Raw genomic sequence first — 27,135 nt, 5'->3', positions numbered from 1 at the left:
GCTATAATTTTAAAAATCTTTTCAGATCATTCTGATGGGTAGCCAGGGTTGAAATTACTCCAGCAGATTCAGTTTTTGTATATTCAACACTATGGGCAAATGATCCTGAAGGTCCAGGATATGTGGTAACTGACAATGAGCTAGCTAGTAAGGTAGGTAGAGCTACTAACTCAGCACTGACAAGTTTGTTGCTCTCTCTTATGGCCCTTGTAATAATGTTTGTGAAAGAGCATAAAACATTTCTTTGTTCAAAAAAAAAAAAAAAAAAAAGGTACACAGAAGAAGGTGCTAGTACTGGGGATAGAAATGAGACTAATAAAATCTAAGAGTAACGATTTATGGAAAAAATTGTTGACATTGTTATTTGTACTTAATGAAATTATGGATTTTCATGTTTAATGCAATATAAGCATCCCAAAAATGCAAAATATGGGCTAATATGAGATAAAAATATATGTAGCTATCCCATAATTATTTTAAATTCTAATTCTGAGTACCTTGTCTAATTTTACTAGTTTACCTATTCACATCTTTTCTTATAATTTGTCAATTCTTAAAAATAATAAAATAGGCTCCTAAAAGCATTCTAAAATTCAAACTTTTCATTATAATAGATAAGGTTTCCCCCAAGCTCACTTCTAATCAGTGAAGCCTTTATAACCTAACCAGAAAGATGTTTGTTCAAAAAGGGCTTCAAATACAAATAAACTTTAATGTGAGCATGCAAGAAACAAGTTACTACATGCAGAACTTTGAAAACCAAGCAATCTAGGAAATAGTAAAAATCCTTGGGTCAAATTGATTTGCTCTAACATTAGAGAGATAGAGGGACTGCATTACAGGCATTAAAAAAAAAAGAGAGACAACAAGTAGCTTTTGGTCACTTTGTTCTGGACTGATTAGAACTTGAATTTGATGTGGTAAATAATATTCTCTCTAAACTTAATACCATTTCAATATGATTATAAAAACATTTCCACTCTGAGAAGGAACCAAGAAGTGCACATGTGTGCATGTGTATGTGTGTTTATCAAAAAGTCCTGATAAATGTTAAGCAGGATCAAGAGATAAGGCAAGGCACTGTCCACATCACCTCAAAGTCTTGTAGATTTTATTCTGGTATAACATTCCAATTATAAAACGATGTATTTCCATCATTACTTAGTGATATTTTTTCTTAATTTTAGATATTAAAAAAAAAACCAAGTAATTCTATAACATGAAAATTCTGTCAAAAACATATTAGGATTTTAAACTACATAAATTATATTTATGTAGTTTAAAATGAATGTATTTATGGTAGTTTATCATTAATTGATTAATAAATTCACATTTTCTTTTTATAAAATAAAAAAATAAAAGTTATTTAAACACTTTTTTCACCTTGCACTCTTCATAAAAAATCCTATCTAATAATAGAGTAACATGTAAATTACCATCACTCCGCTACGCCCACGATTGGGCGGCAGGAGGCTGGGGGGCGGGACTTGGGGTGGCCTATCCTGCCATTGAGAGGCACGGATCCGCTGCCACTGAGGGGGGCTACCATGCTGTTGAGAGGCGCAGGGGGTGGGACTCCCGCCCCCTGTGCCTCTCAACGGCCAGATCCGCGGCCGCTGAGGGGGCCTGCCACAGACACCCAGCTGCGCCTCTCAACAGCAGAGTAGCCAGGTGTCCACGGCAGCCACGGCGCCTCTCAACAGCAGGGTAGCCCCCCTCGGTGGCAGCGGATCCATGCCTCTCAATGGCAGGGTAGCCCCCCTCAGCGGCCACGGACCATCAAAAGTAGGGGAGCTGGGTGCCTGTCTGCTCCGGCACCAGGCCTTTCAGAAGCCTCTGCCGAGCCGGAGGCTTCTGAAAGGCCTGGTGCACCCAGCGGACAAGCACCCAGCTCCACCGTGAAAAGCGAAAGCGTGTAGGGGACCCTACAGGTGCATGATTCAATCATGCACTGGGCCTCTAGTATCTACATAAAAAACATCAGTTGACATATGTGTAGTGAAAAGAGGAAAACGACAACCACCCTGCCAATGCCTAATTGATTAATAAAAGGATCAAGAAAGCTTGGGCAATGCTTTGTGGTAGAAAACAGAAATCTTTCTGAGTTCTATGTAGATAAAGCTATTATTAATAATTTTATAGGTACTGATTAAATATCTAAATATTCAAAATATGTTACCTTCCCCAAAATAAATTAATAAAATAGTCTAGTAAATGATAGTCAAAAGAAATCACAGATTATATTATTCATATTCAGTATGTCAACCCACTTTTTCCCCACAAATATTTAATATTTAGAAAGGGTTATTTTTACTAAAAATATTTACTATTTAGTTTTTCAATTGATAGTTTATTATGTTATTTTTTACTAGACAAGTTATAGGGTATCAACTTGGAATGCACCATGAAGATGAATATTGGAAAGAAGTGTAAAAATTTACATCCAGATTTCTTTTATTAATTAGGTGACAATTAGGTATATTTTCATGATCTCTTCTTAAAATCTATGATTCCATGTAACATACTAATATTGGAATTTGCTTTTATGAAAAATTTATATATTAAAATACCAAATATAATATTAAAATTATGGTAACCACTAATTTCTGAATGCAGTAGGATATATGTAAATACGTTTTCCTTTACAACATGAACTAACCTTGGTATTTCATTTTCTTCCCACCGAAATAAGGTACCAGTAAGAGAATTTCCTGGTAGCTTGTCCTTGTAAGATCCAGTTGCATGCAATGGATCACCTGGGAGTAGAAAAGTAAAAGGGAATAAGTTCTAATTTGAACTTTCATATAACTCCTGTTTAAGTAAAATAATATACAACCTATATGACTAGTTCCTAAAAACTCACACACACCTAGGAATGTATATATGAGCAGTTGACAGTAATGGTTCCAAACTAAGAGGGGAAAGAAGTATTTGCAATATATGCTTATGAGAGAGAAATGGCTACAAGACTTTCATATTAGAATAAAAGAATACATTTTAATGTGCTATTCTGATGAGTATGCTTAAAATCCCATTTTATAAAGAAATATGACAACAATTTTTGTAGACTTTAATCCAAATTCCTAGGGTATTCTGTATAAGTCTCAATCAAAATTCTAGTAGAAATCAGGTTCCAGATAAAATTCAAAACATACTATAATACCAATCCCTGAACAAAAAGAAAATATACAATGCATTCCAGAAGTAATGGCAGCAACAGTGAGTGGGAACTTGGGACAAATGCAATTTGACCAGCAGTTGAAGAGGGGACATGTTTGCTTAGCTGTCCGAGTTTCAGAAACTAGGTCCTAGGGTCATGCTTTGGAAGTAATCTCCAAATTTTAACTAATTTTCTGTGATCTCTTATGGGAATTTAAATTTGCAGATAAGAGAAAGCTTGAATTTTAACGCTATCAAGGATAATAAATTTACAATCCTCTCTAGCTAAATTTAATACTTTGATTTTCTTATTTGGCTAGCCTGATCAAAAATGTTGTAATTAGGCTGAGATGAGGTATTAACATCTTTGCTATTTCAACAAAACATGCCTTGAAAACATGCAACTAATTCTTACCTATAATTTATGTATTGTTTTAGCATATTTCCCTAAAGAACATGGAAACTCTTTAATATACATATATTTAATATATATATTAAATATATAGATAACATTTCTTTTCAACTGTGGATGTTAAAAAATGTAATATAAAATGCTTCTGTGGTACTCAAAATACTTATTCTATATAAGTACTTCTATATACTTCACCTTTACTACTATAGCAATTAGTAATTTCCATTTTAGTTGACAACTGGTTATATAACTGAATACTGAGACAAAATTATATATGCATGTACATTAAAATTTTGAAATCTTTTTCACTTTTGAATTTGCCTCACTTTCAAAAATGACTTAGGTACTATATCAACTTGTCTTATAAGATGAAATGTTAAGTTATGCACATATATTAATTTACTGTAAGATTTACTATCAGTTTAACTGTAAGATGTCTGAAATAACATGGCAAAATAAAATACAAAAGATGATTCATCTATTTTTCCCCATGATTTCAGTATAACCTTTTATCTTATACAAAACAAAAACCTGAGGGCTATTTAGTATAATGAGTTAAGATATACATTTTATTTCATCATACTTGCAATTTCCCTTCAACTAAATTTCATATACTTCTGCCTTCAAATTGTTCATAGTTTGAAAAAAAAAATCCTTTCTAATCATCATTCCAATACTCATCTGGCTTTTATAACTAAAATAAATGGCTTACATATACTTGCTAATTCAAAATTTTCTCATGCTTTTCACCTATTGGAAACAAACTTTTGCAGGGTTTCTTTTTGAGATACTGAAAATGTTCTAAATTTGACTATGGTGATGGTTGTATAACTGTCAATATTCTAAAAACCACTGAATTTTCCATTTTAAATGAGTGAAATGTGTGGTATGTGAATTATACCTCAATAAAGCTATTACAAACCAAATTTCACTTGAGAATATTTTCCTAACAAATGCTAATACCATTTTGTGTATTTTATTCTTTACCTACTCAGCACTCATTATATAAATATATATTATTCTATAAATTATCAATTACATAACTCTTATTTCAAAGCATTAATTTGAACTTGAAAAATTAACCTTACTTTTCCTTCTTGCTTTTCGGAACTTGACAGCAGCTAGATTTATTAAATTCATTCCATACAGATTATAGTCAATGAAGAGCTGTAGGAGGTAGGGTATATGCGCTTCGTGAGGCTGATAAAATTTATTCATTATGGCTCCACTTTGCAAAAGTTCACATATCCTAAATTAGGGGGGAAAAAGTTATATCATAAAATTCTATTTCCTAGAATGTTAAGTGAAACAATGATTATGCTAATAGAGAATAAAACACATATTAGCATACAAAATTTTTTACTTCAATTTTACTAGAAATTTGTATTTTGTAAAAAAATTAAAAGTTTAAATCAAGTTTTAAAGTAAGCCACATGCTCTAAAAATGACAAAAAAACTTCAGTGAAGAGTATTTGACTTCTAAAACCAATTTAATACTAACTATATTGAAAAAGCCAAAAAGTTTTTTACAATAAGCTTTTTCTTTTAAAAATTCAGAAAAATTTTTTTTAAAGATTACACAAAAATTCTAAAGAAGAATACATGACTCAATCCACTACTCAGAGATGTTACCATTTTAATATTTTTTACTTCACTGAGTTGTTCTCCTACAAACAATAGGCAATTATAAACAGTGTATGTGCTATTCAAGGCAAGTATAGGAAACATCTAGAAGGGACACTAATCAGATAGAGTTGCAGAGGTAGTTTCTGCAAAGCCTTCTTGAAGAGAAGTCTCTAAGAAGTAGATTGAATAGTAAACTGTAGATACTTTTTGTCTGAAGAGAGGAAAAAGTATTTCATGCAAATAAAATTACACATGCAAAGTGTCACGAGAAACATGTTTCATCCTGGAACTGAAACCATTGAGTGAGGTCTGGTGACAGAACTGTAGTGAGAAGGGGTGGCTAGGGAGGTAATGAGAAGTCAGATTATACAGAGCCTATTAAGACACTGGAAGAGGTAGTGCAATTTGCCTTTGAACAGCAGGAAAGTGAAATGACCAGGTTAGCTAGAGAATGCACAACACTAGGGAGTGAGAGGCTATTGTGAAAAACTAAGATGATGTCAGCTTTAAGGAAATGTGTTGATTCAGGAGACATGTAAGAAATAAATGGTCAGACCTTGCTAGCTAACTAGATGTGAAGGATAAGGTAGAATAGGAGTTGACAATAATGCCTAGATTTCTTGCTTAAGCATCTAGTTGATAGTGCTGCATTTACTGAAATAGAAAGGACCAGAAGGAAACAGGTTTGTTTGGGCTTTATTTTGTGGAGGGGGAATAAAGATAAACCGAGTTTTAGACATACTGGGATTTAGGCATAATGGGATATTCAGGTAGATTTCTATGAAAATATTGGAAATAAATGATAATGAAGAGGATAAGAATAATTTTATTAACATGGTATTAAAAATGTTATTAAAAATGTTAGATACTATGCACCAGATACTGTGTTAGGTGCTTTAAATGCTTAATCCCAAGTAATCCTCACTACAAACCTATGGTACTACCATCCCCATTTTAGAAATAAAAAAACTGAGTCTTAGAGAGATTAAAAAGTTGTCCCAAATCACACAAATAAAAAGTGGAAGAGCTAAAATTCAACCCAAATTTTTTCTGACTTGTGAGCCCTTACTCTTAACTACAGTGCTATACTATTTATCAGTAGATTATTTGATATACTGATCAGGAGCTCTGGAGGGAAATTTAGACTACTTATATACATGTGAAAGTCCAATAGATAAAGATTAACAAAAACAAAACCCTGGGAGCAGATCAAGCTGTAGAGTGAGGAGATAGAATAGAGAGAAAAGATAAAAGCTCAAGACAGAACCCCACAGATGATAAAAGAGGAACCAACAAGGTGGCATAGATATGACTGATCAGATAGGCATGAGGAAAACGAGAAGTTATATAAAAAACTCCACAACATTTGGAATTATTTTAAGACAATGTAAGCATTGACATGAGGTCAAGGGTAAGGACAAAAAGGTGTTAATTTGATTTAGCAACATTAATGAAAGCAATTTCAGTAGAGTGGTTGGGGTGGACACCATATTGGAGTAAGTTAATGAGTGAATGAGAGGTAAGAAATTGGATACACAAAGTATAGATAAATCCTTCAGGGAGAATAGCTATGAGTATGAATGTATGTGTCATGAGTATGAATGTGTGGGGAAAGGAGTGGAAGGATAATTGATAGAAGAAAAGGTCAAAGAGGGTGGATCTTGAGCTTTGGAGGTGAGGGGAGAAATCTTTCACTGTAATAGGCATCCAAAAGGAGAGAATAAACGTGCATAGAGTTTGAAGATCTTTGATAGGAAATTAAGAGAGCTTTATTCTGGTGGTTCTCAAACTTTTTGGTCCCAGGACCTCTTTTCACTCTTAAAAATTATTTACAGCACTAAAGACCTTTTGTTTATGTGGTTTATATCCACTAATACTTATCATATTGAAAGTTAAAACAGAACTTTTAAAGAAACGTTTCTACTGATTATAAAATAACAACCCATTGTTAACATATTATTATTTTATAAAAAATAACTATATTTCCTAAAACAAAAAACTTAGTGAGAAAAAGAATAATTGTTTTACATGTTTACAAATTTCTGTCTGTTCTAATAGAAAATAGCTGGATTCTCACATCTGCTTCTGCTCAATCTATTGTGATATTCATCCAGCCCCACACAAATATGTAGTTGGAAAAAAGAACAACTAAATTACCTTTTCAGATAAACATTGATTTTCTCTGATACAACACAGAAAAGGAGTGGAGTGGTAATTTCTTAAAGGTTAGCAACAATGTGAAATTTGAAACCATATCAATAACTTTTGTACTCTGTCACATTAAAATCTACTAATATATCTTATACTTTATTTATTTTTAAAAATATGTTTTTATTTATTTTAGAGAAAGGAAGAGTGAGGAAGGGAGCGGGAGGGAAGAAGAGAAAGTGAGAGAAATGTTTATGTGTGTGTGTGTGTGTGAGAGAGAGAGAGAGAGAGAGAGAGAGAGAGAGAGAGAGAAAGAGAGAGAGAGAGATATGTTTATGTGGGAAAGAAACTGATCAAGTTGCCTTCTATATACACCCCAAATGTGGACTGAACCCACAACTTGGGCATGTGCCCTGACCGGGAATCGAACTGGTGGACCTTTTGGTGCACCGGAGGACGTCCAACCAACTGAGCCACACTGGTCAGGGTGATCTTACACTTTAAATACTTTTACCCATGGAGACTTTCTAACATCACACACTGGTCATTTGGAAAATACAGATCCACTAAGTAGGACAGATCTAAATGTTGATACATTTCATTAAACAATCTGAAAAAAATTATTTGTTAATATTATCATCTATCTCATCAGAAAAATCTTTTAAGTATGGGAAAGCTGTTAAAGATTACATGTGTTATCAAAAATTCTAATGTTTGCTTAAAAGCTCAAATCTTATAATGGGCAACAAATACTATGAGTTTTCTTCTTTAAGGTACAGGCTCACTTTGTTTATTTTTGAGATGTCTATCAAATAAGCAAATCACCATAACTTGTTTTAATTATCAGTTGTTCTTTCAAGTAAAAATGGTGTTCCATTAACAAAAACAGTGTTTAGTTCAGCTTGCAACTAAAAACAAATCATAAAAGTGCTTTTCCACCCTAACCAGTTTGGCACAGTGGATAGAGTGTCAGCCTGCGGACTGAAGGGTCCCAGGTTCGATTCTGGTCCAGGGCATGTACCTTGGTTGTGGGCACATCCCTAGTGGGGAGTGTGCAGGAGGCAGCTGATCGATGTTTCTCTCTCATCGATGTTTATAACTCTCTATCCTTCTCTCTTCCTCTCTGTAAAAAAATCAATAAAAAATACATATTTTTTAAAAGTGCTTTTTGGGATGGGAATGGGGGGATGAGGACAAATATGTGATACCTTAATCAATAAAGAAATTTTTTAAAAAAGTGCTTTTTCCTTGAGACATTCATTCATAGCACTTCAGCACACAAAAGATGTGCTTCATGCTTACTTTCACTGTCATATAAAATATTAAGATTTATATCCAAGGGTCAAGATAAAATAAAATATTTACTATATCTTCATACATGCTCTTAAGTAAAACTGATTTTTATTTTTTATCTGTGAGTGTTTAGTAGTGAAAAATACAACTAGTAGTCCCCCCTTATCTACAGTTTCGCTTTCCATGGTTTCCGTAAACCTTGGTCTGAAAATATTAAATGAAAAATTCCAGAAATAAACAACTCTCAAGTTTTAAGTTGCATGCTGTTCTCAGTAGCGTGATGAAATCTCTCATAAGTCCTGCTCCATCCTGCCCAGGATGTACATCATCCCTTTGTCCAACTTATCCATGCTGTACATGTTACCTGCTTGTTAGTCACTCAGTAGCCATCTCAGTTATCAGAATGACTGTCATGGTACTGTAGTGCTTGTGTTCAATAACCCTTATTTTACTTAATAAAGGTCCCAACAAGAATAGTGATGCTGGCAATTCAGCTATGCCAAGGAGAAGTCATAAAGCGTATGTATGTACAGGAAGAAACACAGCATACTGTATATAGGGTTTGGTACTATTCAGTTTCAGGCATCCCCTGGGGGTCTTGGAACAGATCTCCCATGAATAAGGTAGTGGGCTACTGAAGTTTGATGCCATTACTCTGATTTGGACCAAGGTGCCTACAGATTTACCCACTACCAGTAAACACAGTGAAAAAGCAAATCACATCTTAGTATTATTATGAAAGTAATTCTGATGCGCAGATCCTCTGAAAGGGTCTTAGAAACCCCCAGTCCACACTTTAACAAGCATTGTTCTAGTCTGATGGGTTCTATTTTCTCTATGAGGCAGGAGGCAAAGCTTCAGGATAGACTTTACATTTGAGTAAAGAGGATGGAGAATAGTAAGGAGAGACTTAGAGAAAAGTAGAAGTAAGGCAGGTCAAATGAAGTTGAAGACCATGAATTTACTAGTATAGTGGCATCAATCTGCTGTGATTTTTTCGTATCATGCAGTAATCAGAAACCAGAGTTTAGCAGAGAAAAAGTAAATAAATGGATTAATCCAGAATTCATGGTTTTACCTGGCAGAAAAAGGAGTTGAAAAGATAAACAATAGAATCTAAGATGGAAAGAAAAGAAAATAGGTGCAGGAGGAGGCTACAAACCATGAATAGGTTCTAAAACTGATAGGTGCACAACTCAGTAAATTTTCTAAAAATCATTAAATTGTGTATACATATAATGTGTAAATTTTGTGACAAGTAAATTATATCTCAAAAACTTGTTTAAAAAGACACAGAAGATTGAGTCAGAAACCAAGATGTCTGCATTTAAAATCTCAGAGGTAAGACAAATTCTAGGGTGTGGTCAAGAGAGTAAATAGTTTAAGGAGAATGGAAGTGAAAATCACAGGAGATGAACAAACACAGGAATAGAGAGTACAGTCCCAAAATGATATGTATAGTGTTCATTCATTCATTCCACAAATAGTTATTCACTAACTACTACATGCCAGGCACTATTCCAAAAACTGGGGACTCATCAGTAAACACAGCAGAAATCCATTGCCCTTATGGACTTACATTCTACTATGAATTTTATATGGATACTAGAGGCCCAGTGCACAGAATCTGTGCACGGGTAGGGTCCCTAGCGGCTGCCAGCTGCCAGCTGGGGCCTCCCTTCCCCTGGCTGCCTCCCTCCATGGCCAGCTGGGGCCTCCTTTCCCTGGGCTGCCTGCCGCTGCAGCCGGCCGGGGAGGGGCTGGCCAGGGGGAGGGGCCGGCCAGGGGGAGGGGCCGTGGGCGGTTGGCTGGCTGGCCCCACCCCCTGGTCAAACTCCCAGTTGAGGGGATGTTTTGCATATTAGGCTTTTATTATATAGGATGTGCATATATGTACATATATGTATGGAAAATAGAAGGACATACACCAAACTCTTAAAAGTGACTATCTCTCAGGAAGAGAGTTTTTAGTGAGGGTAAGATCCAAAAGTTGTACTTTAACATTTTACATATTATACTATAGCCAATGTTTACACAGCACTTATAATGTGAGTGATTTATAGATATTAACATACTTATCATCAGAACAATGTGTACCAATATCAACACTATTTACAGACAAGAAAGCTAAGGCACAGTGATATTAAATAACTTGCCTAAAGTTACCCAGCTAATAAGTAGTAGAGCCAGATTTTGAATGCAGGCAATCTGGTTTGAGAGTCTGGGCTCTTAACCACTATATTATGTATTAGTCAAATACTATAATAAATGATTCATGTATAAAGGTCTTATAAAAAATAACAAATAAAAGAGAAAATGTTTTCTTTTATAGAACCCTGTTCTTTTCCTTCTGGCATCTATCACATTTTTTTGTTAAATATTTAGGTTACTTGTTTATTGTCTGTCCCCCCTGCTAGGCTATAAGATCCCTAAGAGCAGAAACCATGCAAACTTTGTTCACTAATGTTTACCCAGCAAATTCCATAGTGCATCAAAAAGGTAGGCATTTTATAAGAATTTGTTAAAAATGGATAAATGAATAAATCCATCAATCAACTGGGAAATTTCAGATAGGCATGGTGATGACTATACAATTTAAAGCAAACTTATTGGAAATAGTTTAATAAGCATGTGATTGCTTTAGTCACAGGAAGAAAAACAGATTATAGTTATACTTCAAGCAGAACTATAGTTTATAGGTTACTTATAAAAGATTTATACAAGTATTATTCATGGTTCCCCCTTAGCACAATTGGGGATAAACCTGAGAAAAAAATGACTGAGGTTGACCCTTGTCACTGTGTATGCAAAAGAGGATAAGAATACACAGGGATTGTTCCATGGATATGAGAAAGTGTGATTAGAGGGAAACTGGTAAGAGAAACATCACTGTCTGACTATTCTCAAAAATTATTTTGGTACCCTATGTAACAGAAGCTTTTTGGGGTAAGGTTGGGGGCAAGTAATAGAGAAAACTAGTTTTCACTGGTTACCTAGAGAAGGGAATAACCACTGTGATTCAGTGTACTTAATGGCTTAATGGCTTAATGTAGACTAAACCTCATCCGGTTGGTGGCTGTGCCTCTCATGGTACCTAAATTCCCTCTGGGGAAACATCCAATTTGTATCTTACCAGAAGGTTATCTTTTGGAACGTAGTACCTACTGGCAGAGAGGATATTCTGAAACAACAACACTCAACACTTCTCCAAGGCTACTTTTACCCTGACTTGTCACCACATAGAGTGAAAACAGTTGTTTTGAATCCTAGAGGATGACTGAAATCTTCTCTATATGTGCTCTTCCCATCCTCTATAACACTGGCTCCAGGATGATAGAGAGAATAAGCTATAGGTCTTAAGAGAGACCTAATGAAAGAAGAAAAGAAAACCAAATGGAAACAAAACAAACAAAAAACCCAGGATATAAAATTTCATTAAGGACTAAATAAGGAGTCAATAGGATTCTGAGATCTCTCAGAAGCCCTTCCACTCTGGCCTCACTCTCACACATTCCTCTTGCTTTGACACTGAAGAGCTAATATCTCTTGATATTGAACATCTGGCCTGGCCAACAGGGCACTAAGATCATACACGGCAGCCATCATGTCTCCTTATCTACTTCCATAAACTCTAAATCTAAGACAGAAAAGAAACAGGGGCTACCAATCAAGTATTTTTATTATTAAAATACTTAGGTGATAGTTATCCATATTTTTATTTCATTTAACTTTGTACCTTTTCACCATTGCAGGATTGTAAAGATAGATCTTCATAAAGTGTCTTTCCTTCTCATGATAACCATAAAAAGGCCTGAAATAAAAGAAAAAATATATCAAATTATTTTCATCATTCAGTGATGAAATAAGGTAACTTATTGCCCTAATTTGGCTCAGCTGGCCCAATTCAGTCTTACTTATATTAAATATTACCTCCCCTCCCCCCCAAATCAAACAAAAACTCAAAGACCTTTGCAATTAAACCTACCGTAGGTTAACATATACTGAAATCTGGTTACTTCTTTTAAGAAGTTTTTCAATCATCATGACTCTTCAAAAGTGGCTCTTTTATCTTTACTCTAACCATGCATGAGAAAAACTGAGGCCTTTCAGGCACATTCTCATTTGCCATATTTTTCTGTCAAAAACTAAAGCTCTTCATCTAAAAGTCTTTTAATTAACTGCATGTATATCACTTTCTTAATCATCTGTTTATTATTAATTTTGTAAGTTCATTAGGCAGAGACAGTTTACCTATTATGTATATGTATGCATACACCTATCCTATATAATAAAAGGCTAATATGCAAATCGACCGAACAGTGGGACGACCAGTTGCTATGACGTGCACTGACCACCAGGGGGCAGAAGCTCAACGCAGGAGCTGCCCTCTGGTGGTCAGTGTGCTCCCACAGCGGGGAGCGCCACTCAGCCAGAAGCTAGGATCACCGCTGGCGGACATCCCCCAAGGGGTCCCGGACTGCAAGAGGGCGCAGGCCGGGCTGAGACCCCCACCCACACCCCAGTGCACGAATGTTGTGCACCGGGCCTATAGTTATATATATGAGACTGAAAAAACCATGGACTTACTTAGGTCCCTAATTATTTTGGGGCTGGGCTTTTCTTGGGGCATCAGCTGGAATGGGGAAAGGGAGAAACAAAAATCTACATGATAGGCAGAAAAGCAAGTCCTCAATGCAAAATGAAATAAGTTGGGCTATCATGTTATATTATTTCAGGAGGACCTGAAACTATACCAGTACATTTGATACACAGACCATTCTTTTCAAAGATATGTAATTAGAAACAATATGTGAACAGGCATAAATTTGTAGGCTAAAAAAAGTTTTATATCTGCTTAGAGTTTGTCTATAAATAAGCAGTTGATTAAATCTTTAGTTGGGTACACCCAATCACCTTTCACTTTAAAAATACTGTCCCCTTATGATGGACACTAGGTAGAACTTACATTAGGACACCACCTCTCTGTCATGTCTCAAAGTGTAGTGGATATTAAATACCGGAGAAATTTGTTAGTGAAGTCATTATTTGGAGTATATTTAAACAACTTTTTTTAGAAAGTTGTTTCAAGCTTTAGATCAGATTTATCTGTGTGACCCCTATAAAACAATTTCTATTTTTTTAAAAATCCAACTATTTACCAAGGTCTGAAAGGTTCTTTATGTAACCCTTGCCACTCACTCCAATCTTACATCATAGCACTCACTCTTCCTTTTTCCTCCAGCCCTTCTGAATAGTTCAGCCCTTCTAACTGGATTCACTCTCAAGTAACTCGCCATTCCATTCTCTCTGCCAGGAACGCTCTGCTCTAAACTTTGCATGACTTGCTTTCAATCTTCACTAGGGTCTCTGCTTAAACTCACTCCTCAGAAAGGCCTTCTCTGACCATTACTACCTATCCCTTAACAACTTCACCCTTCTTTACCTTTTTTTTTTTTTTAAATAACACTTACACTTCCTGTCTAGTTTGCTGCTGTTCACCCCATTTTGTTGCTGTGAAGGAAGGGGTGAAAGAAAGACACATTACATGAATGACCATCTCTCCTGTTGGCAAAATTCAACTCTTTATTCCTCCTGCTATGATATTTTTCATATGTATAAATATAACTGTCTGGAGCCAGATAAATGGGGAGGAGGGATTAAATCTTCGTTCCTGTGGTCCATGTTATCTTTGCTTTGTTTTGGTTTTGCTAACAATCTTTAGTTTTTTATATATAGAATCTCATACTTTAAAAAACTGAATATAAGTTAAGTTTTAAACCTTTAAAATTCTTTGTAAATCTAGGATTCTGTTTTCTTATCTATTGCTCCAAAATATATCCTGAAAACTCTATAAATTCAGTTTTCTGTTTCTTTCCACCAAGAAAGTCTTTGTATAATTTACCCTGAAACCCTTACTTCCTACTGTTGGCTTTAGTTGATTTTGCCAAAATATCTCAACAGGGAGACTGAGGGGAAGAAAGTAGAAGGAAGCAGAGTTTGAGGGTAGATATTTTTATGCTTATAAAATTATATCCAATAATTAGTTAGTTCTTTAATATAACAAGAGGCCTGGTGCACGAATTCGTGTTGAGGTGGGGTCTGGCTGGCCCACCTCGATCTGGGGCTGGGGCAGCCAGGGGGAGGGGCTGTGGGTGGTTGGCCGGCCCCGCCCCCAACCAGGGTGGAGGGACCGATCTGGGGCTGGACCAGCCAGGGGGAGGGGCTGTGGGTGGTTGGCCGGCCCTGCCCCCAACCAGGGTGGGAGGACTGATCTGGGGCAGGGCCGGCCAGGGGGAGAGGCCTCGGGCAGTTGGCTGGCCGGCCCCACCCCCTGGTCGAACTCCTGGGTGAGGGGATAATTTGCATATTAGCCTTTTATTATATAGAATGAGAAGGAAAATGAGCACAAATAGGGACAATTCTCAGTTAATTAACTTAGATCAACTTAAAATCTCTTTATGGGATACTTTCTAGAATCATAGTAGCTAAGTATCAAAACTGAAGCTCTCCTACTTTGGGTACATCATGGGAAGGCAGGGTTCTTTGGAAAAGACAATAATGCTGGGGAAAACAGAAGGCAGCATAAAGAGGAAGACCAAATATGAGATGGATTGACTCCCTAAAAGAAGCCATAGGCAGGAGTCTATAGGAGCTGAGCAGGGCTGCTGGAGACAGGACATTGTGGACATAACTATTTGTACAGTCACCAGGAGTCCAAACTGACTCAATGGCTCCTAACACACAAGTGGCAAGGAATCTCAGAAATAAGCCTAAGGTCCTGTCATCTTAACCTAGCCTCAGGATAATGCAGAGTCTAGGAAGACTGGAATTAAATCTTGCACAAATTTTAATTTGGTAGCTTGATGCAACTTTGTCTACCTTAAAGAATAGGGAGTACGGAAGGAGTAAAGGAATCACAGAAGCTAGAATGTATGGTAAGGGAAAAAGGGGGTCTAGGTAAGAAAAAGGCCAAAAAATATAGAAATACACAAAAAAAGGAAAATGGTAACCATAAATTAGATTGAACAGCTCATCTTTTGTGCCAGGTATCCAGATTTGTAACTCAAAAATATGGCAATGCCTTTAATAAATACCCATCAAAAATATAGAAAGATTAATGATTGATTATTCATTTCATTAGGCTGTTTGAAGATTCAACTTTGAAATAAGAGTATGTATAAGAAAGTTTTTAGAAACCCGTAAACATAAAAAAGTTAGAATATAAAGCTGATGATTCTCTTTAACATAATTATTGCTGTCATAAGATGGGTGTGAACTTTCACCTCATTCATTTACTCAACCAAATAGTTATTGAACTAGGCATATAATGATGAACAAGACAAACATGGTAATTTTTCTCATGAAGTTTACCTGATGGTGGGAGAAACACAAAAAATTAAGTATATTAACAAAAAATTAAAATAATTGCAAACTCTATTAACCCTTTGCACTCACTTGCTTTTTTCTCAATTCCTGCTACTGATGCTAACCATGTCGAGTCACACTCGACATCCGAGTGCAAAAGGTTAAGTGCTAAAGAAAACAAAGAATGGGCTGAGATACAGAATAATAGTAATAATAATAATAATCTATTTTAAGTAAGGAAGTCAGAGAAAATTTCTCTGGAGAGGTGAAGGATGTGAAGGGTTAGAGAAGGATAGAGAACTCAAGGAAAGGAAACTTCATGTAGAAAGCTGGGAAAGAGCTTGGCACATAAGAGAAACTAAAAGACCAATGTTCCGGAACATGGTGAACAAAGTTACAAAGATAGCAGTGATGCCGTTGTAATATCCTGGTTATTATTTAATGGGATGACTAGATATAGGCATGCCATTAATACAGCTTTGCAAAAAAGCTGCATTTAACCTTCTCCAAGTCTATTGCCTGCTGATTGATGGGGGAAAGGACTGGATAAAGGCAGTTGAGACAAATGCCCAGTAAGATCTAAGTGACATGGGAAAATGCTTGCCTGTCAATCACATCTGGAAACAGGTAATTGGCCAGAATGGGCATGGCCACTGCAAACGCATAAAATCCTACCTAATAATAGACAAATATGCAAATAGACAAAATTGACCGTACCTTCGCTATGCCCCCGATTGGCCAGGAGGCGCGGGGGGGCGGGACTCGGGGTGGCTGGGATGGCCGATTGGGCCGGCGGGACGCTGAGCTCGCGTTGCCAGCGGCGGCTCGAGCTCAGCGTCTGCGCCATGGCTGTGCTGCGGCACAGAAGGGGCCTCTGGGGCAGCGAGCTCACGTCCCACCACGGACCATCAAAAGCGTGGGAGCTGGGTGCCTGTCCGCTCAGGCACCAGGTCTTTCAGAAGCCTTCGCCGCGCTGGAGGCTTCTGAAAGGCCTGGTGCACCAGCAGACAGGCACCCAGCTACCCCCCCGCCCCTAAACGTGCATGATTCAATCATGCACTGGGCCTCTAGTCTAAATATATAACTTCTAGACAAAGAAGCCACTCTCTCTTAGCTCCAGGGTGCCTGGCTACTGTGACTCTTGTTAAAAGGGCACGCTCTCCCCACATGGTGCATGGCCATGTTGGACTCCACAAATGGACTTTAATCTGGCCTGAATGCTGAACCATACCAGGCTACAACATGGAACAAAAACTCTGGACACTGGCTTTATTTCTGGTTCTGCTAAACTCCCAGCTTCTCCCCTCTTTCAGAACTGGCTTGGGAGAAATGGAACCAGAGAAATGTAACTTCCACACCAATATATCTTCTACCATCTCTCATCCTCCCATGGAACTGCTTCTTTCAGCTGCACCCCAAAACCTCCACCTTACTCCCACGAGTGACTGGGGAGTTTAAGTCTCCGGTAACAGCATGAGTCAGATCACATAGGTCAGTGATGGGCAACCTTTTGAGCTTGGTGTGTCAAACTTCGCCAAAAAACTGAGCATAACTCGGGTAGTGTGTCACTTTGAGGAAAAAACATTATTTCGCAAATGTTTCATCCTCGGCATGCGGCCGCCTCAGCGGCCGCGTTGTCATCAGAAATGGCTACGCGTGTCAATGCTGACACGCGTGTCATAGGTTCGCCATCACTGATATAGGTAGTGGTTAGAAGTTTAAATTTTATTCTATGAACAATATGAAACCACTCAGGATTTTAAATTTAAAAGGATCCAATTTACACTGTAAGAAGAGTAATTTTGCGGTTCTGGACAAGAACAGAAGAAGGTAATTCAAAAGGATACTGCGGTGGTCCAGAGGAAAGCCTAGATTAAGGTAGAAGTATACAGATTTATGATCTCCACTTGGATTTCATACAGACATAACAAACTCATGTTCCAGTATAAGCTCCAAATCTTTCCTGCCAGTCTGCTCTACCTGCACCTTCCTTTTTTTTTTTTTTCTATAAGACAGACTCAAACTCTTGTAGCCATCCTTGGTTCCTCTCAAAACCCTCATCCATTTAGAGAGCCAATCTTGTTGTTGAATCAACTCTCAGAATAGATCCACAAGCTGACCACTTCTCACTACTCCCCTGCTATCACCCTAGTGCCCCAGCCACTGTATGTTCTCACCCAGACTAATGAAACAGAGTCCTAATGTTCTCCCTGCTTCTATTCCTATTACTCTATGATCTATTCTTAACACAGTTGCTAAAGTAATCCTTTTAAGATTAACCTTTTGCACTCGGATGTCGATTGTGACTCGACACGGTTAGCATTAGAATAAAGGAATCGAGAAAAAAGCAAGGGAGTGCAAAGGGTTAAGCTAAATCATGGTTGCTCAAAGTCATGCAATAGCTCAGAGTAAAAGCCAAAGTCCTTGGAACAGCCTATGGAAGTGTTTCTCATGCAGCAGAATCATCTGAAAGGCTTGTTAAAACACAAATTGCTGGGCCCTACCACCAAAATTTCTGATTCATTAGGTCTGGAGTGGAACCCAAGAATGTATTTGGACGAAGTTATCAGATGTGTTAGTCTAAGTCTTTTGAGAAATAGATGCCAAAATGTACAAGAAATTTATTAGGGGAAACACCTGTGAGAGATATTGAAGAGAAACCCAGGAGAGGCTGGGACAGCCTCCAGACTTAGATAAAGCTGATGTTGGTGATCCTGGAAAGCAAAGTACAAAACCATGCTTTGAGAACCATTGGTCAGGAGAAACCAAGATGGTGGCATAGGTAAACGCCTACACTGCTGCCTTGCACAACAATTTCAAAACTACAACTAAAAGACAAAACGGACATCATCCAGAACCACAGGAAAGTTGGCTGAGTGGAAATTCTACAACTAGAAGGAAAGAGAAAAGCACACTGAGACTCAGAGGAGCTACGGAAGACAGAGGCAGGGAGACGCACGTGCGGAGAGGACTGGCGGCTGAGTGCACGGCTGGCTTTCTCAAGCGGGAGGGAGATGGAAGCTCCTGACTGCGCTGAACTCCAGTTCCGGGCGAGACTCTGGGGACCCAGACTCATATGGGGGGGAATCTGGACTGTCAGGAAAAGAGAAAAGCACACTGAGACTCAGGGGAGCTGCGGAAGGCAGAAGTCTGGAAGCACGCGTGCGCGGAGAGGACTGACTGCTGAGTGTGTGCCTGGCTTTCTCAAGCGGAAGGGAGACGGAAGCTCCGGACTGTGCTGAACTCCAGTTCCGGGCCAGACTCTGGGAACCCAGACTCATTCAGGGAGAAACTGGACTGTCTGGCAGCAGGCGAAACTCGAGGGTGGCTTTCTCTCAGAGGTTCTTGCAGCAATTACCGAGGGACACTGAGAGCCAGGGGCCTCATAGGGCAGGGCTGACGGGAAGCCAAGGCTGTCTGCTCCGCCCTGAGACTCCGCCTCATCCAAGCTGAGCACAGAGGCTTTTGCAATTTTGCCAAGTCTTGTCTCATAAGGGTGTCTCCAGCACAGAAGTTCTCCCAGCGTAGACACAGCTGATCCTCACAGCCAATTGGCCTGGAGGTCAATCCCTCCCAGTGATACCAACAACAATCAAGGCTTAACTACAACAAGACTGTGCACACAGTCCACAAAGGGATGCACCAAGAGTGTCCACCTCAGGTAACTGGGGAGGCTGAGCCACTGGGCCCTATAGGACACCTAGCACACAAAGCTACTCTACCAACTCAGGGAAGCAGCGAAAATGTGGAGACAAAGAAACAGATCACAAATGAAAGAAATGGAGGAAAGCCAACGACTGGATATAGAGTTCAAAACCACGGTTATAAGGTTTTTCAAGAATTTCCTAGAAAAGGCCGATAAATTTAACGAGACCCTCAAGGATATGAAAAAGGACCAACTAGAAATTAAACATACACTGACTGAAATAAAAAATATTATACAGAGACCTAACAGCAGACTAGAGGACCACAAGAATCAAGTCAAAGATTTGAAATACAAAGAAGCAAAAATCACCCAACCGGAAAAGCAAAAAGCAAAAAGAATCCAAAAATTTGAAGGTAGTGTAAGGAGCCTCTGGGACAACCTCAAGTGTACCAACATCCGAATTATGGGGGTGCCAGAAGAAGAGAGAGAGAGCAAGATACTGAAAACCTATTTGAAAATATAATGACCGAAAACTTCCCCCACCCGGTCAAAGAAATAGACTTACAAGTCCAGGAAGCGCACAGAACCCCAAACAAAAGGAATCCAAAGAGGACCACACCAAGACACATCATAATTAAAATGCCAAGAGCAAAAGACAAAGAGAGAATATTAAAAGCAGCAAGAGGAAAACAGTTAATTACCCACAAGGGAGCACCCATATGATTGTCAGCTGATTTCTCAATAGAAACTATGCAGGCCAGAAGGGAGTGGCAAGAAATATTAAAGTGATGAATAGCAAGAACTTATAACCAAGAGTACTCTACCCAGCAAAGCTATCATTTAGAATTGAAGATCAGCTAAAGAGCTTCACAGATAAGAAAAAGCTAAAGGAGTTCATCAACACCAAGCCAGTATTATATGAAATGCTGAAAGGTATTCTTTAAGAAGAGGAAGAAGAAGAAAAAGGTAAAGATAAAAATTATGAACAACAAATACATATCTATCAACAAGTGAATCTAAAAATCAAGTGAATAAAAAATCTGATGTACAGAATAAACTGGTGAATATAATAGAATCAGGGGCAAGAAAGGGAGTGGACTGACAATCCTTGGGGGGAAAGGGGTGTGGGGGGTGCAGGAAGAGTATGGACAAAAATCGTACACCTATGGATGAGGATAGTGGGGGGGCGGATAAGGGCAGAGGGTGGGGTGGGAACCGGGTGGAGGGGAGCTATGGGGGGAAAAAAGAGGAACAATTGTAATGATCTGAATAAAGATTAAATTTAAAAAAAAAAGGAAAAGAGAACCATTCATCAACATGATCTCCATCCTCTCATATCTCCCTAACCTCATTTTATCCTACTCTACTTTCCACCTCCATTCCACACACCTGCCTCCAGTCTGTTTGTACTCCCTCACATTTAAGAACTTGCTCAAATGTCAAATTGCTTCCCTTTATTAAGACCTTCCCTTTATTACCCTATATAAAATTGCCACCAGTGCACTTCCCCACCCTACACTACTGATTCTTCTTATCCTGTTCTACATCTTTTGTTCTAGAGTACTAATTATCATATAATAAATAAATAAATTTATTTCATGTCCTATCTATTGGTTATTTTCTGTTTCCATTACTAGAATGTAACCTACATGGGGCAGAAATCGTTGTTTTATTCACCAATATATCCCAAACTAGAGAGGCCTGGTGCACAAAATTCGTGCACAGGGGCGGTGGGGTCCCTCAACCCAGCCTACAACAACGCCAGCATCCTGCGCCCTGGCCACTATGGGTGCCGCCATCTTTGTGACGGAGTGATGGTTAATTTGCATATCACCCTTTTATTAGATAGGATGCCTAGAGCAGTTCCTGGTACACAGAGTTGCTTAATTAATATCTGTAGAATGAATTACATGAACTTACACAGTTTTAGAAAGCAGAGAAATGGAAAAGGTTAAAACAAAAATCACTGTTAACCATCTATATTGTATTGCTCCAGTTTCATCAGATTAGAAAAGAAAAATGAAGAGTATATTTTAATTGGTTATGTTTTCTTTTAATTAGAATGGCAATAGAAATACAGATAAATAAAAAATTTAAAAGATGATATCATATACTTACATTCCTGATACTAATGACACTTTGAACACGTGCTGAGTAGTGGAAGATGGAGTGCCTAAAGCCACATTAAGTGCTCTGTCGATACTGAATGCCATCTGAGAAAGATAGCCTTCTGGCTGCTGTCCATAACCATCGTATGGCACATAGAGGTAAGGAAAGATGCCATGTAGATGAAGACATGTCTTCTGACCTAAAATGTAACACATTATAAAGTTTAGTCTTAGATGCATTTAAAAATTTCAACAGTACAAAGCTCAAAATCATGTCATTTAAATGTTCTATGACAACAGATTATCTAAGGTAAGGGTTGAAGAAAACTAACCCATAATTAAAGCCACCTGTAATTAACTACTTTACAAAAGAAGATTTAGGAGCATTTTATAAACATAAGCAGTATAGTATGATTTAAGCAGTAGTTTTGGAAATATGTTTGAATATTTCACCCTCACAATCTAACTAGTTTTATATACTTCGCTGAATCACCCTATAATACGACTTGGCACAGTGTTATGAAGCATATAAAAGTTCACGGAAAGTCAACTAAATAGATCAATGAATGTCTACCTTGGCATGTTTTCAAATAAGAAACTTCCCTAAGATAGAGACAGCTCTAGGTGAAAGGAGAAGGCAAAAATAGTTTCAGTGTGTGGAATTTTGCTGCTAGGGGGTGGGAGTGGGGGTGGGGGCGCGTGAGAAGGGAATGGGGAAAAAAAAACAGACAAAAACAAATCAAAAGAAAATCTCTACAGATCAGTTGTCTGTAATGAACTTCTGGATATCTAAATTGCATATTTGATGGAATGGGACACAAGGAGACACAATGAGAGGAGAAAGAAACAAGCACACACACTTCCCAGAGAGACATTATATCAGGCAAGGTGAAGAAGGGGTAAATGGTGCTGATTTGCCAACAGACAATCCAGCACAGTCATGATAAAGAAAGTAATATGAGTAAGAACCCACAAAAGAAGTGCCACAGAAACAGTAATGTATCTGTGACAAGGTTAAGTAACAACAGCAACAACAAAAAGCAGACGCACCACTACTCTCATGAATCTGGCAGAGCTGTCTGGAAGTGGTTCCTGTCCCCTGAGCATTGTCCCTAGTTCCCTTTGCATCCATGCTATTTGTCTAATTTCACATAGAGAGGAGAGCAGCAGTGATGGAAGAACACATCCATTTTTATCATGCTGTCACTCACTATCCCTGACGCTCCTGCCAACACAATCTCATGCTTCTTGCCCAACCCCTATACTACTCTGTTTCACTGGGCTTTTTCTTTTGGTGGGAAAGGAACTATTTGTTTGATTACTAGTTCCTAAATATAATTTAGAATGATTTATATAAAATGTAGAGAAAATTGTTCTATGTTCTGTTGATAACTGTGTTTATACTTTTTATAATGACTAACACCAGCTTGTCTTATTCTGAAGGTACATTATAACAGAATTAATAAATCTGGAAGTTATTACATAAAGTAGAGCAAAACTGGAAAGATAAGTCACTTAATGGAATAAGATCAATATCCTTCTGAGTGCAGTACTCTGATTTGAACTATCAACTTTCCACACTTTTGAAAGAATTATAAGCGGTTAGACCAATTTCAGTTTCTATTTTTAGCAGCAGTATGCTACTTAGTAGCAAGGTAATAAAAATATTTTCAATTAAAAGCAAATTCTTCAGCTAGTTTTATTTCTATATATGACATGGTACTATTTCCTAACTATTGCAATTTTTAAATTCTTTTAAAAAACATGTTTTTATTGATTTCAAAGAGGAAGGGAGAGGGAGAGAGAGAGATAGAAACATCAATAATGACAGAATCATTGATCCGCTGTCTCCTGCATGGCCCACACTGGGGATCAAGCTAGCAACCTGGGCATATGCCCTGACTGGGAATCAAACTGTGACCTCCTGGTTCATAGGTCAACGCTCAACCACTGAGCCACACTGGCCAAGCTTCTAATTCTTCAAATAGAAAAAAAATTCAGTTATAGTGAGTGAGTCTTAAGAAAATATAATTAATTGGTTTACTGATGATCTACTTGAATACTTTATAAACATCTCATGAAAAAAAACATTATAACCATTACCCTTCTGGATATAAACCACAATTTGGTTAAAAGAAACTGGCATGGTAAAGCATGGGATAAGAAAGGTGGAGAGACAGAGATGTATTCCCTTTTAAGTTGACAAATCTAAGATCAGTGATTACTGAATTACTAATATAACAGTATATTTATAAGAACTATTGTAAGTTCCTAAAATATAAATTTTACAGTCCATATATTTTAATAGAAATCCGGGTAAATTTAAGAGACCCAATCATAAAATGTGATTTTTACTAATGATTTCTTTATAGGGTGTTCACAAAGTTCACATATTTTTTTTCTTTTTCTTTTTTTTTTCATTCTTGTTATGCTTTTCTTTCCTTCTTCTTTTAAAGTTCACAAATTTTAAAAAATATTTATTTTCACATCTCCTGTGAAGTAGGCACCAGAGGAATTATCTTTCTATTTATAGGCTTTGGAACTACAATAATTGTGGTATATGACTTAGGGGAAAAAAGCAGAAATGATTTATTCAGCAGGCACTGGACTAAGTGCTTTAAATATATTTATTTCTAAAATTTAGAATAACCTTGCAAGTATCATAAAGTTTAACTTTCCTAAAGTCACAGAGATATTAAGTAATTGAATCAGGATTTAAAAACAGATCAATAAAAATCTAAAATCAATGCTCTTTCCATGTAACTATGTTGGTTCAAGTTAATGTTGGCTTCCTTAATCCTTAATTTCTCAGTTCTTATTTCGTCCTAAAAATACCTGTTTACTTATCTGACTCTCTCCCAAATTCTTTGGGAACTGGAGCTGTGTTTGAATGATCATAATATTCCCAGAACCCAGCACAAACACATAGTAAGTGCTAAATAAACATATCCTATATAATAAAAGGGTAATATGCAAATAGACTGAAAGGCAGAACCAACCAATCAAAGCGTAATATGCTAATGATATGCTTAAGGCTGCTCAACCGCTCGCTATGATGTGCACTGACCACCAGGGGGCAGATACTCCGACCGGTAGGTTAGCTTGCTGCTGGGGTCCGGCCAATCGGAACTAAGCAAGATCGGCTGGACACATCCTGGGGCCCTCCAGCTGTCCCTCCCCGGCGTGATTCTGCACCAGTGGGGTCCCTCAGCCTGGTCTGCACCTTCTCGCAATCCAGGACCTCTCAGGGGACGTCGGAGAGCCGGTTTCAGCCCAATCCTGCAGGCCACTCCCCTTGGGAGGGCACCAGACACAGGGCTCATGGAAGGCAAGCGCTGCTGCAACAGCGCCAGCCTCTCCCGATCCGGACTGACTGGGCGCAAGCCCGTGGCAGGCACAGTGGGGCCAGGATAAGTGGGAGCAGCAGGTAGGAGCTGCAGGCGGCGTTGGGCTGCGGGTTTTGGCCCAATCCCTGCAGGCCACCTAGAGGGACCCTACCCATGCACGAATTCGTGCACCAGCCCCCAGTCTATACTAATAAACGGGTAATACGCTAATTAGACCGGACATCTTCCGGACGTCCCTCCGAACAAAGCTATGGTGGCAGGGGCCCAGGCAGAGGCAGTTAGGGGGCGATCAGGCCGGTAGGGAGGAGCAGTTGGGGGCGATCAGGTTGGCAGGGGAGGGCAGTTAGGGGCAATAGGGCTGGCAGGGGAGGGCAGTTGGGGGCGACCAGGCCTGCAGGGGGAGCAGTTAGGTGTCGATCAGGCTGGCAGGGGAGTGGTTAGGGGATGATCAGGTTGGCAGGCAGAAGCGGTTAGGGGCAATCAGGCAAGCAGACAGGCGAGTGGTTGGGAGCCAGCAGTCCTGGATTCTGAGAGGGATGTCCCAGATTGGAGAGGGTGCAGGCTGGGCTGAGGGACACACAACCTCCCCCACCCTGTGCAAGAATTTCGTGCACCGGGCCTCTAGTATGCATATCAAATTTATAATTTATGTCATTTTCACATAGTTACATATACAGAAATAATGAATTATGAAAGAGAATATTGGTAAAATTTATATATATAAAAGCCAAACGACCAAACAACCAAACAACCTGTCGACCAGTCGCTATGATGCGCATTGACCACCAGGGGGCAGACGCTCAACACAGGGGCTGCCCCCTGGTGGTCAGTGTGCTCCCACAGTCAACCTCCCTTGGCCCCTCCCCCTGGCCACCCAACCTCCCTCGGCCCCTCCCCCTGACTAACCTCCTGCAGCCCTGATCACTGGCCAGGCGGAGGGACTCCCCTGTGCACAAATTCATGCACCAGGCCTCTAGTGTTTCATAAACAGAAAGACTAACACATACCATTACTCTAATTCTAGGGTCTGCAAATATTTTAGGCTTTATGAGCCATACTATCTCTGATACAACTACTTAATTCTGCTGGAGTAGCCTGAAAGCAGCCATAGGCAGTACTTAAGTGAAATGGCATGGCTGTGTTCCAATAAAATTTCATTTACAAAAACAATGGGAGGGATTTGGTCCATGGATAGTAGTTTCCCAATCTCTGTTCTAACTAACTAGACTTCATCATCCAGAATGGAAAAGTTTACTGTCTTCTTTTTTAGTAACTACAATCAAAATCATGCTGGCCTAAGAGTATCTTAAAAGATTTAATAAGAAATGCTTATTTTATAATTTGAAAACCCTATTTCTTAAACTCAATCTACACAAAATTTTCAATAAAACTCTACAGAGCTATCACACAAAAAATCTTGGTATTTTTCAGATTTCATTCCTAGAATATCTTTTCTAAAAGTTTTATATCACAGTCATTAACTCAATCTGCTTCCTTCTGGTCTTCCTTTGCTTCTTTCTAAATTTTCACCCCAACTTTCTTTCCCCACCCCATAAAACTACAAAACGAACCAAACAAAACTCCTCATAGTCATAATTAGAAGGCAAGTATTATATCACCTATTCTCATTTTTAAAAGTCTTAAGAATATACTAAGTTAGCCTTAGAAATTACATTTTCAGAATTTATCCTAAGCAAAAAATTAAAAATATACCTGAAGATTTAGATATTATGATGATAAGATAGTATTACTAACAACAGTGAAAAAATAATGAAGACAATATAAATTTCCAAAAATAGGAAATTAAGTAATTATGGTATATTGGTATCATAGAATAAATTCATACCACATTCTGCTTGCTGCCTGTTTTTGCAAATAAAGTTTTATTGGAATACATCATACCCATTTAGAATGGTTTGGGCTGCTTCTGCTACAGGCTCTACTCAGAGTTGACCTAAAATATATACTATGTAGCCCTTTACAGAAAAAGTTTGCCAACCTCAGCAACAGGTGGTGTGGAAGTATATTTTC

General features: G+C 38.3%; 1 protein-coding gene across 3 annotated transcripts in view; it reads right to left on the bottom strand.

The window, feature by feature from the left end:
* Nucleotides 1–27,135, bottom strand: part of REV3L (REV3 like, DNA directed polymerase zeta catalytic subunit) — a 148,983-nt gene that overhangs the window by 82,105 nt on the left and 39,743 nt on the right. For all 3 annotated transcript variants that reach the window (XM_079779717.1, XM_079779718.1, XM_079779719.1), the window contains 4 exons: nucleotides 21,768–21,957; nucleotides 12,375–12,449; nucleotides 4,660–4,820; nucleotides 2,660–2,756 (listed from right to left, as the gene is read on the bottom strand). In XM_079779717.1, coding sequence (XP_079635843.1) covers nucleotides 2,660–2,756; nucleotides 4,660–4,820; nucleotides 12,375–12,449; nucleotides 21,768–21,957 — 523 coding nt within the window. The remainder of the gene's footprint in view (nucleotides 1–2,659; nucleotides 2,757–4,659; nucleotides 4,821–12,374; nucleotides 12,450–21,767; nucleotides 21,958–27,135) is intronic.

The sequence above is a fragment of the Cnephaeus nilssonii genome (assembly GCF_951640355.1).
Source record: "Cnephaeus nilssonii genome assembly, chromosome: 9".
Lineage (NCBI taxonomy): Eukaryota > Metazoa > Chordata > Mammalia > Chiroptera > Vespertilionidae > Cnephaeus > Cnephaeus nilssonii.
Note: the sequence above shows the minus strand (reverse complement) of the source record. Positions and strands in the feature narration are given on the sequence as shown.